The sequence below is a fragment of the Delphinus delphis genome, chromosome 3, assembly GCF_949987515.2.
Source record: "Delphinus delphis chromosome 3, mDelDel1.2, whole genome shotgun sequence".
In the NCBI taxonomy this organism is placed as follows: Eukaryota; Metazoa; Chordata; class Mammalia; order Artiodactyla; family Delphinidae; genus Delphinus; species Delphinus delphis.
In genome coordinates, this window is record NC_082685.1 from 13,925,399 (window position 1) to 13,937,597 (window position 12,199).

Sequence of the window (12,199 nt, forward strand, 5' to 3'; positions counted from 1 at the left end):
GAAGGACTCATGGGGGTCCCTGAGGGTCAGAGGGGTAGGTATGGGGGTTGGGAGGCCAAGGAAGGAGGGCTGGGGGGTGGCCCTACCCTACTCGCAGGTATCCAGGCACTGTCTTGGTTTTCCCACTCAGCCGGACGTCAAAGACAGCTGTGTCCGCGACCCCCAAGGGCACCAGCTTCACACACATGCGTTTCTTCTTGGACACGGAGGCCTCTGGGAGTGAGGGACAGGGGAATGAGAAAAGGGGAGAAGCAGGAAAGGGGTCCAAAGATGGCTCCAGGAGAATGCTCGCCAAGGTGCTGTTTAAGGCAGCCGTCTGGATGGAGCTGGGTCAGCGGTTACATCCTGAACGGTAAAGCCACAGGAGGGGAATCCATGAAGCTTTCAGGAGCCATTGGGGCAGGCTCATCTTTGGTGACATGGAGGAGCATTCATCGGGCGGCCATGGGCACCACAGTGAGGGTGGGTAGCTGTGGGATCAGACAGAACTGGACACCCATCCTGGCCCTCCAAACACACTTTCCCTCAGCCCTCTAATCCCGAGGTCAGCAAACTACAACCTATGAGCCAAATCCGTTTTTGTCTGGCTCATGAGCAAAGCATGGCTTTTACATTTTTAAAGGGGTATATATTATATATATGCAACAGGAACCATCTGGGCTGGAAAGCCTAACATATTTACTACCTGGCCCTTTACAGGAAAAGTTTGCCAAGTCCAGTACCAGTAGATATATGCTGAGAGCCAAATATAAATGACAAGACATGGAGAGGACATAAGAGGCAGGGAGAGCCTGATGGTTAGAAAGCAGAGCAGTCGGGGCTGGGAGGGCAGCTCCAGGGTAACCGGAGCCCGTGTGCAAAAGCGTGGAAGTGGAAAATAGAACTGCGCGTGGATCAGCTTAGCTACAGTGTAAGAAGAAGGCGTAGTAACAGTAATAAAACAGGTCGCATTGACTGAACACTTACTCTAGAACAGAGACTGTACCAATGGCACATTTTTACGCAGGGTGGGGTACATCGTCCCGCCCTAGATCAGGCCTCTGAGTCCTCAGCCAACACTGTCATTACCCAGTGCATCAAGGGGGCAGCCAAAATTCAAAAATCGCATGCCTGTGGTCCCTCCATTCCTTTCCTGGACCCTCCCCGCAGAGACGCGAACGTGCCCCTGACCCCCCACCCCACTCCCGCCTTCGACAGGGGACTCACTGGAGTCCAGGGGGTCGCAGACCGGAGAGAATCCCGGCGGAAGGGGGCTCTTGTCCACCAGGACCTGGATATCGACCACCACGTTCTCCTGTGGATTCTGGCGGGGGGGCGGGGAGGGGATACATCGAGAATCACTCAGCAGCAAGGACCGTGTGCCTAGCATAGAGCTCAGCGAATGGACAAAGGGGAGTGGGAGGACCCCGGGGACTCCGAAGGTGAGGGCCCCTTACCTCTAGGCTGCCCAAAGGATTGAGACACAGGAAGTAGCCGGATTTCTGCCCGAAAGTCTTGCCGAAGCTGGCGGGCGCCCCCTCCACAGTGCAGGAGATCTACAGCGCGGATGCGGGTCAGCGCCAGGCTCTTACCCGGCCGCAGCCGACTCTGCCCCCATTCAACCCCCGGCCCCTGGTGTCGCCGCCTCTCTCCCTGTTCGTCCCTGGTCCCCTGACATTGCTCACCGCACTGAACCCCCGCGGCGGGGGCCCCGAGGCCGACGACCAGGCCAAACCAGCCAACGGGGCCGCGTCGGCCCCGGACCCCGGATCCATCCTCCAAGCCAAGCACCGAAGGCGGGGGACGGCCTCTGACCTCCTAGGCGCAGCTGGACTTCGGAGTTCGGGCAAGAGTCTGAACTACAACTCCCAGACGGCCTTGCAAGACCGGGGGCCCGGAAGCGCCGTATGAGCGTGCCGGGGAAGCCGCCGGCCAAACGCGTAGGGACAAGCAGCCACACCCTTCATGCCCACCCTCCCCGCCCCGCAACCCCCCAACCCCACGGTGGGCCTTTGAGCGACGTTTGCGGAAAACTGTCTCGCTTTCTTCTCACGCCCAGCAACTTCTGCCGGAAATGTCTCGCTAGCTGCAAACCAAAACTACATTCCCCAGAATTCCTTGCGGTATCAGCCTCTACTCCAGAGATACGGTCGGTGTTTCACGGAAATTTGGGGGAGAAATATGAAAAACTCGCAATTCTAGCTCCAGGAGGTCATCCGAAAGGACACTTTCATGTGTTATGCTGCGATTAGTTTAACGAAAAATACGGACCAACTTGAGCCATGAAATCTTGGTGTAACTTGAGGAATTATTCACAGATACAATTAGTTTTTTTTTAATGTTATAAAAGCATTTAGCATGGCTACATGCTTTTACACGCCTCAGGGGGAAATATGGAAAACTAGGGAAGAGAATATTATCTACTCCTGTATATTTTCCAATTTTTTACAATATCCTGGGTTAGCCCACTGCCTGTTTTTTGTACCACCTGTGAGAAAAAAAAAATAATGGTTTTTATATTTGTGATGAAATAAAATTGTTTTTAAGGCAGGACAAAAAAACTTTTAACATAAAATTCTCTCTGCCGTTTGGGCCACTACCTGCTCCCCTTTAGCGTGCATTGTGCATCTGCATTATACGTTAACTAGATATCCTTAACACAGGAGTGACTGCTTGAAAGAAAAGAGCTTCCGGCGCCAGGAAGGTTGCTCCTTAGGAAATAACATTTCTTTCTCAATCCTGTAAAGGGTCATGATAACCCACTACTCACCTTGTATGTGCAGATCTGGACTACGTAAACTGTCAAAACCTTGACTCAAAAACTATACAACTGTGCTTTGACCTCTAACCGGTGGAACAGTCCTCAGAACTTTCTGAAAGACTTTCTTTCACTTTACAATCTCAAGACTATGGGGTCCCCTTGAAGTACCCCATTATTCCCACTGCTTAGGAGGAATGTTGGTTCCCAACCCCAGGAGTTCCCCAGGTGAAATTTGAAACTGACCCCCATACACAGAAGGCAAGGAGAAACCAAAGAAAGAGGCAGACCACTCCGGATTTGTAGGTGGCAGGTTTAACAAACGAGGGAACTTATATACGAGGCTTGTCTCAGGCAGCCACAAGATGAATAGATCTCCACACTGAGATAGGAAAGGGGCAGGGCACAACCTTTAAAAGAATGACATAGCCATTGAGGACACGACATAAACTGGTTATGATCTCGGAGAGACGGCAGTGAGTGGTCCTGAAGAGAGATCTCAGTTCCCTGCCCAGGAATTGAACCTGGGTAGCCTGGATGAAAACCAGGAATCCTAGCCACTATACCACCAGGGGCTAGAGACTAGAAGCAAAGGGGCCCTGGCTGTTTCCCCCGTTTGAAAGCAGGAATGTTTCAAGGAGGCAAAAATTGTAAAAACAGGTACAAAGTTTATTATTAGAGACAATAATATTATTATTATTAGACAATATTATTATTATTAGAGACACCGTGGTGTATGGGAGGGCACACAGAGAAGAAGTTTATTTATTTAAATCAGGCAGAAATACAGAATACACAGAAAGCTAGGCAGAAATACACACCTAGAGAGAAAGGGTATGGGCCACCTCTCTAATGAGGAAGAGTGCAGTAAAGAGCTGATACAAATCCCTTATATAGGACAGTCCTTCCGGGTCTTTGTTTATCTTTGGCCAATTATCTCATTTCTTTTCCCACATCTGACCTGTTCTAGGTCACTCCCCAACATGCGTGCACAACTTTTTGCTAAGATGGATCCCACCGCAAAGGCCTGTGGGTGCATGTCCACACTTATGGGGTGGTGCCCCCTCCCTTTTTGACCCCCAAGGAGCCTTCCTGAGCATGTGCAGACAGGGAAGTTTTCCTTAACCTCAGGAGTTGTCATCTTATCTCTTTACTTCAGCAGAGCTCAGCTTCTGCCACCAGCTTTGTCCTTGGAGTGTCTGGGTGAGAACAAAGCTTCAATTTTACTCCACTTGACAAACACCAGCTGTCCAGCCCAGGGGCCCATCTATCTCCTACCTCAGTTAGAACCAACTAGGTCCAAGATGGCGGAGGAGTCGACTTCCACTAGACCTTGAGCCTCAGTATACACTAATTGTAATACATCAGTAAGCTAAATGTCACACCCACAGGCGCCCTGACAGTTCTGAGGCCTACCGTAAAAGGCCAAAAAGTTGGCGGTGGCCCAATTCCTGGAAATCCCCTCCCCTTCCCCAAAATAGTTGGAATAATCTTCGCACTCATTAACCTATGAAATTACCCACCCCTATAAAAACTGACAACCCCATATCCTGGGGCCTCTTGCCTTCTGAGATGGCCCACACTCTGTCTGTGGCATGTGTATCTCCCTGAATAAACCTTCCTTCACTTTACTATGGCTCGCTCTTGAATTCTTTCCTGTGCAAAGCCAAGAACCCACACTTGGTGGCCGTCCCAGGGACTCACCTAAGACCTGGGATGTGACCATCCTCTCATACCCCACTTTCTCTCTTGCAGCAACACTGCTTACCAGAATCTTAAAAGTTTATATAAAGATCTTAACAGGATTCAGTCGCATATACCGTTCAGATTGTCTCAACAACACTTTACTCTCTCAAGGCTGCATCCTTGAAAATGGCTCCCTTTGTGAGAACAGTGGGTGGAACATACATTCCAAGGATGGAGAGGGGGTGAGGGGCCTCTGGTTCCCTGGGTCCACCTCGAGGGTCAACTGGTAGCCACGTCCTCTCAATGACCTCCTCCTGAAACGGAGCAGGACCCTGTAGTTGGTCCTTCCCCATGTCCTCAGCCTGCCTTTTGTTTGTGGAAAAATTTTAGTCGAAGAATAAATTTAGTCAGAAAAATAAGAAAATGTAGAAACAAAGGAAAACAGTCTAGCGAGACTAAATAATAATAGTTTAGTCACTAAGCATAGTCAAGGACTTTTAGTTCCTTCTCAAGGGCTATAGATAATATTCTGAGCCATATCCTGTGAGCTGTCTTGTAGATACCGAACCCCCCCACCAGGTGGAAGAAGTTAACTACATGATGACCAGACTGCAGCCAGGACCTAAGCTGCTCCAGTTTACGCAATTCCAAGAACTGGCCTCAAAGAAATGGGAGCAAACCCTGGAGCTGAAGATTAACTGTACTTAAAACAATGAAGATGATGCTGGTCAGACCACCGCATGACCAATTTCAAGACGACTGTCAGAGCTGACTGTGCAGTTTCTGCATGTAGCCCCTGCATGCAGGGACCTCAGAGGGAGTTGGCCTTTGGACAGGAGTCCATCCTCCCGCCCCCCGGTTGCCGGCCTCCAAAATAAAGCAAACTTTCCTTTCCACCAACCTTGTCTCTTTATTGGCTTTTGAGCAGTGAGCAGTCAGACCCCACTCTCGGTTACACTCCAACACTCCGCCCCTCATGACCAGCTCTTACAATTTCACATGGCCCCCCTCTTCCACGATATGCACTGAGTAGTCAGCCAGGGATTGCATTAGCATTGGAGGTGGCTCGTTAGGCGCCTATGTGGCTCTGGAGGCAGATAGCACAGAGGCAACATAGGTAGCTGGGAGAGGAAACACAGATTAAGATAAGGATGCCCGAAACAAGTAACAATTTTTCCCACCAAGAGCCCCATTGAGGCAGGAGATAGATAGGCTCCAGGCTGGACATTTACAACTAGCCTTCTGTTTACATTTCCTGAGGCAAGAGGCAGGTGGGCTCCAGGCTAGATATTTACAACTGGCCTCCCGTTTGCACTTTGAGATGGAAATAAGGGTAAATAGTTGGATTTTGTCTCCTGCAGGCACTTTAAGATAACAGTTAGGGCAGGGACAGAGAGAGGCTATACCCTGTTTAAGTAAAAGATCAAGAGGTTGGCCACTGGGTGGTCCGGCTTGCGCGGAGGCCCTGGGACTCCCGCGGGTTCCCCGGGGAAGCGGCGCAAATTGACAGATGTGCGTGAGGCGGTTCCTGGTCAGCCTCACGTTTTGTACCTGCTACCTGGCTTCTTACCTCACGAACAAGTATGTCCTGTCTGTCTTGAAATTTACCTACCCTGCGTTATTCCAAGGGTGGCAGGCTTTAATTGGTGGACTTTTGCTTCATGTGTCATGGAAACTGGGCTGGGCAGAGATCAAGAGCGGTTCAAGATCTGATGTTTTCACATGGCTTCCTGCTTCAGTGCTGTTTGTGGGTATCACCTATGCTGGTTCCAGGGCACTGTCCAGACTGGCCATTCCTATGTTTCTCATTTTGCATAATGTAGCCAAAGTTATCATCTGTGGGCACCAGAAATGTTTTCAGAAAGAGAAAACATCTCCTGCAAAGATCTGTAGTGCCCCCTTCCTCCTGGCTGCCGCAGGGTGCCTGCTCTTCAGTGACTCCCAGTTTGATCCAGATGCTTATTTCTGGGCTGTAATTCACTTATGCTGCATAGGGGCTTATAAGATACTACAGAAATCCCAGAAACCCAATGCGTTAAGTGACACTGACCAGCAGTACTTAAACTATCTATTCACTGTGGTGCTCCTGGCATATGCATCTCACCCCACAGGGGATCTCCTCAGCGTCCTGGACTTTCTGTTCCTGTATTTCTATAGATTCCATGGCAGCTACTGTGCCAGTGGATTTTTAGGATTCTTTCTCACGTTCAGCACAGTGAAGCTAAAATGCCTTATGACCCCAGAGCAGTGTGCAACCTGGATTTTCTTTGCTAAGGGGCTTCCCTGGTGGCGCAGTGGTTAAGAATCCACCTACCAATGCAGGGGACGCGGGTTCGAGCCCTGGTCTGGGAAGATCCCACCTCCTGTGGAGCAACTAAGCCCGTGTGCCATAGCTACCGAGCCTGTGTTCTAGAGCTCGTGAGCCACAACTACTGAGCCCGCATGCCGCAACTACTGAAGCCCACGCGCCTAGAGCCCGTGCTCTGCAACAAGCCACCACAATGAGAAGCCTGCGCACCGCAACAGAGAGTAGCCCCCGCTCGCCGCAACTAGACAAAAGCCTGCGCGTGGCAACGAAGACCCAATGCAAGCCCCCAAAATATAAATAAATAAATAAATAAAACACCAAACAGAAAAAGAACTTGGCCACTTCCCTGGTGGTCCAGTGGTAAAGAATCTGTCTTCCAATGCAGGGGACGCGGGTTCAATCCCTTGTCAGGGAACTAAGATCCCACACATCGCAGGGCAATGAAACCCACACAACACAACTACCGCGCTCGCGCACCTCAACTGGAGAGACCACGTGCCGCAAACTACAGAGCCCACGTGCACGAGAAATAAGCCCGCACACCGCAACAAAAGATCCCACATGCCTCAACGAAGATCCTGCATGCCGCAACTAAGACCCAACGCAGCCAGAAATAAATTAAAAAATAATAAATCTTTAAAAAAAGTAGATCAAGAGGTCACATATTTCCCATCCTTGGGGCAAGAAAGACACTGCACATGCGTTAAAAGGCTCCTTGGGGCGTCAAAAGGCAGGGGACAGGGACCTCCCTGGTGGTCCAGTGGGTAAAACTGCACACTCCCAATGCAGGGGGCCTGGGTTCAATCCCTGGTCAGGGAACTAGATCCCGCATGCATGCCACAACTAAGAGTTTGCATGCCACAACTAAGAAGTCCACATGCTGCAACGAAGAAGTCCGCGTGCCTCAACTAAAGATCCCGTGTGCCTCAACAAATATCCCCCCTGCCGCATCTAAGACCCGGTGCGGCCAAAATAAATAAATAATAAATAAATAACTTTTTTTAAAGAGGGGCGGCCAGGGGACACCAGACCATAATAAGTCATGTCAATTCCCCGCCCCCATCCCGCCAGAGGCCCTTGTGTTAGAATCCATCTTGTCTGAGGGCTGTGTGCACCTACGGAGGGTCCTGAGGCAAATCAGCCATGGGCCCAAAGCAAGATGATTGGCCAGAGGGGAAACAAAGACCCAAAAGACTGCCCCCTTATAAAGAATTGAAACCTCCCAAAGGCTCGACTCTCTTGTGAGTTCACCCGTCCATCTGTACTCTGCTTTTCTAATAGATGCTTTACTTTACTTTCTACCTTCCGTCTCCTTGTCAGAATGTTCTCTTTTAAAGGCAGACAAAGACTGGGGCCCAGACTCTAGCCACAGTCCCTCGTGGTCTAGTGGTTAGGACTTGGCATTCTCACCACCACGACCAGGGATCAAGCCTTGGTCAGGGAACTAAGATCTCACTTCAAGCTGTGGCTCACTGCCAGCTATACCGCTCACTGCTGTGTGTGTTCGAAATCACCATGATCTGAACCACTGATTTCTTGAGTCCCTGAGGCTGGGGGTCACTCAGGGCATTCACTGTGTCCTCATGTGCTTTAATAAAGATGCTACACTAGCAGACTCATCGGGTATGAACACACAACATTCTGCTTGGATAACGGCCCAGGTGCCTCCTTGCAAGGCAGTAGTGATGTCCAAGGCCATCTTATTTTGGAGGACAGCTCTTCTCATTTAAGGATGGCTGGGTGTATTGACTAAGGGCTTCTATGTGTGCTCTAACGTCCTCCAGGCCAATAGAGGGAATAAAGACAGCGGCCAAATGATCGCACCAGTGGAAAACAGAACTTGCCCGCCTGGGAGATAGCAGATGAGGGGAGGGAAGTTGGCAACTTTTGTTACTGTAGGGTGGATTCTCCCCATACCCAGGGTGTAGTAGCCCAACCATCCAGCCACAGACAAAGGGTTTTCCCACACATCGTTGGGTCCTGTTTAGGGTTACCCAATACATATGTGGGTGACGTGACCAGTCAGTGCCAGACCAGTTGCTGTTCTTTAATATGACAGGATACCTGCACAGTTCCAATGGTGTCCTCCCCATATTCCTGGTACAACTGGGTGGGTTCTGTTGAAAGTGTTTTTTCTGTTCCCGACATAGGGGTGCCTAGGTGCTCAAGTATCCCTAACCCGGGGTAAGCCACATGAATCCATTCCAAATCTGAGCGTTGCCACCCATGCTTCTGATGGTGGTGCTTTTAGGACCTTTCTGGTCAGCGGTTGGCTGGGCTGCCTGTGTTGATTGATTGACAGAAAAAGAATACCCATGTCCAGTGTTACTGACGGTTTGTGCCCCAGGCAATATTGGTAATATCAGATGAATTAAGAGCATTCATCCTAATTTGTTTTTTTCTGTAATGTCGCATACTGCTTTAGTGCCTTCTTATCTCATTACTGGAGTGTTGGTACCCACCATGACGATCCCAATGAACTAGAGAGGAGCAGCTGCCCACATACCCAACAGTTGGATTGATTGCTGGGCGTATCTGTGGGCCCACTGTAGGAAGGTATTTCCATCATGTCCCCATCCTGTGACCGAACACCATAGGAACAGCAGAAGTCTAAGGTCAAAAAGACAGATTAGGGGCTTCCCTGGTGGCGCAGTGGTTGAGAGTCCGCCTGCCGATGCAGGGGACACGGGTTCGTGCCCCGGTCCGGGAGGATCCCACATGCCGCGGAGCGGCTGGGCCCGTGAGCCATGGCCGCTGAGCCTGCGCGTCCGGAGCCTGTGCTCCACAACGGGAGAGGCCACAGCAGTGAGAGGCCCGCGTACCGCAAAAAACAAACAAACAAGCAAACGAAAAACAGATGATTTAGTAGGAACTGGTACTGGGAGGTCTTCCCTTCTAGAAGAATTACACCTGTGGCCTGATCCTTAGATGTTAACATGTCTGCAGCTTTAGGAACCTGACCTGGTTGTACATAGCATATATGTTGGCCAGCAGAGGCAGCGCTGTCAGGCGCGAGATGGACTGGGGGTGGGATATGTCAGACCAGGACCACCACCTTGTCGTCCGTCTCAGTGGTACGTGTTCCATTCCAGGGACAGCGCATTTCCATGGGCGCAGCTTGTAGCAGGACAATAGGATTCCTCCTCACCTGGGGATGTGAACTAACTCACCCATCCCCGTGGGACGCCCCACTGCAAAGTCCGGTAGACGACGTCTGTCTCAGGTGTGATGGGGCTTGGTGATCTCAGCCGCACAGCGTGGTGATCCACCATGATGAGAGTCGAGCCAGTGGCTGTCTCCCGTCACTTCCGTAACTTTACAGTGTCAGGTGTCTTGGCAGGGCTCCCCAGTCTGGCATACGAGGCAACAGGCCCTATTGGTCAATCATTTAAATGTCTTAAAGCCGGGGCTTCCCTGGTGGCACAGTGGTTGAGAGTCCGCCTGCCGATGCAGGGAACACGGGTTCGTGCCCCGGTCCGGGAAGGTCCCACATGCCGCGGAGCGGCTGGGCCCGTGAGCCATGGCCGCTGAGCCTGCGCTCCGCAACAGTGAGAGGCCCGCGTACAGAAAAAAAAAAAAATGTCTTAAAGCCTGCGATAGTACTTTAGTCGAATCGGCCAAGGTGGTTTTACCTGTTAGTCATTTAATCTGCTGCTTTAAAATCCCATCCTTCTTTCCTACCAACCCTGCTGCCTGTGGCTTTTAGGGGAAATGGAACTTCCGTTCCACATCATGTGCTTTTGCCTAATCTTGCACAACGTGACCCTTAAAATGTAACCCCCGGTCACTGTCTTTTCGAAGAGGGTATCTGTACTCCGCTTCTCTAATCCCCTAATGGTGGCAACCCGGCTTGGGCAGCCACAGGAGAAAGCTTGGGTTAGGCTAGATGCCGTGTCCACGTAAACCAAGACATTTAGAACCCTCGCTTGGAGGGAGGGGGCCAATATAATCAATTTGCCAATCCCTCACTGGTTGGGAACTCCAGTGGATGGCGCCAGAGTCCTGTGGCAGTTGCCTGGGTGTTGTTTAGAACACACATGCTGTTATGGCGTTAACCAAGTCACTTTATTTCAAGGGCAAGCCAGCATCCTTGGCAATATGCCATCCCAGTCAGGGACTGCGGTGGCTGCAGTTCCTATGCGCCCAATCTGCTGTATCTACGGAGGGGTCCACTAGGGCTCATACTGGGCTAGAGCATCAGCTCCCCATTTGCCAGGGGGCGTCAGCACCTTAAGAACCAGGGACATGGAAAACAGTGAGGGCTGCCTCAGGCTGTTGGAAGCGAACCCAAATGTCTCTCCACATATCCTCACCCCAGAAGGACTTATTCACGATCATCTACCCCTTGGCTTCCCGTTGTCCAAGCCATAGGGTTAATCTCTTCAGAACAGTCCAACTATCAGTGCAAAGTTTAGCAAACAGCCTGGGCTCCTGAGTGTTCCCCAGCCAAATCGCTCTGAATTCAGCCCACGGGCTGCTGCAGTTCGCTTGACATCCAGATGGTGTCAGTGTTGGGCTGAATAACCACTACCATCCCTGTCACCGGTTGCCCGACTAGACCTGTAGGTGAAGCAGGCATCAGCAGGAATCTCCCCGACCTCCTCTCTACAGGTTGCAGGGGCTACACAGGAATAGAGGCGGTGGGAGCAGCGGGTGTTTGGAGGATCTACATACTCTACAACGCCTGGGAGCGCTCGCATTTCTAGAGAGAGTGGGCTGGCCGACCGGGTGCTCTTCTGCTGCGCAAAACGCAGTCACTCAGTCAACGTGGGAGTCTGAGCCATGGCAGAGGTGGGTCAATGGAGCGTATTGTCAATACACCCCTTGATAAGAAGGGATGTTATTACCATGATATGCTGGTTTTCGCGAGATGTCCTATCTAACTCAAACTCAAATGATAGCCCTGCTTGGGAGATGCCCAGAGCTTTCAACTGCTTCACTAGTATTTTTTGCCTTCTCAACGGCAGCTTGTTGCTCTAATCCCCACATGCCCTTTCTTTACTTTAAAGCTGGTATAAAGGATGGAGACACCACTATATATAGGAAGGGTAACAACAAGGTCCTACTGTCTAGCACAGGGAACTATATTCAATCTCCAGTAATAAACCATAATGGAAAAGAACATGAAAAAGGATATATAGATATATGTATAACTGAGTCACTTTGGGTACAGCAGAAATTGACACAACATTGTAAATCAACTATACTTCAATAAAATTTTTCTAAAAAGGATGGAGGCGTTGCATCAGGTGGGGAATAAAAGTCCTCCAAAACCCCCAAACCCTTATGAAAGCTTGGACCTCTTTCAGATTCTTAGGGGTTGGTTGCCCCTTATCAATCATGGCTTCTGGGACAATGTACCTCTCACCCAACCAAATGACTCCCAGAAGCTTTACGGTGGTGCCTGGGACTTGAGTTTCCTGTGGGTTCATCCACATCATCGTCTCCCTCACAGATGTTCCAGCAAA

At 50.5% G+C, this 12,199-nt stretch overlaps 1 protein-coding gene and 1 pseudogene across 1 annotated transcript; one reads left to right on the forward strand and one right to left on the reverse strand.

Moving 5' to 3' along the window:
• Positions 1 to 38: 38 nt before the first annotated feature.
• On the reverse strand, positions 39 to 1,846 carry MVB12A (multivesicular body subunit 12A). Its single transcript, XM_060006693.1, has 4 exons — positions 1,665 to 1,846; positions 1,437 to 1,535; positions 1,207 to 1,303; positions 39 to 213 (listed from the first exon to the last, which is right to left on the reverse strand). The coding sequence occupies exons 1-4, from the start codon at positions 1,752 to 1,754 to the stop codon at positions 83 to 85; spliced, it is 417 nt and encodes a 138-aa protein (XP_059862676.1). The 5' UTR covers positions 1,755 to 1,846; the 3' UTR covers positions 39 to 82.
• A 4,087-nt stretch (positions 1,847 to 5,933) lies between these two features.
• Positions 5,934 to 6,725, forward strand: LOC132421856 (UDP-N-acetylglucosamine transporter TMEM241 pseudogene; annotated as a pseudogene).
• The last annotated feature ends 5,474 nt before the right edge of the window (positions 6,726 to 12,199 follow it).

Excerpts from the sequence above, each read along its gene's own strand:
- MVB12A (XM_060006693.1), bottom strand. The coding sequence starts at position 1,754 with ATGGATCCGGGGTCCGGGGCCGACGCGGCCCCGTTGGCTGGTTTGGCC. Across the intron at positions 1,536-1,664 it reads CGCCGCGGGGGTTCAGTGCG|ATCTCCTGCACTGTGGAGGG; the intron begins GTGAGCAATGTC and ends TCCGCGCTGTAG. Across the intron at positions 1,304-1,436 it reads ATCCTTTGGGCAGCCTAGAG|AATCCACAGGAGAACGTGGT; the intron begins GTAAGGGGCCCT and ends CCCCCCCGCCAG.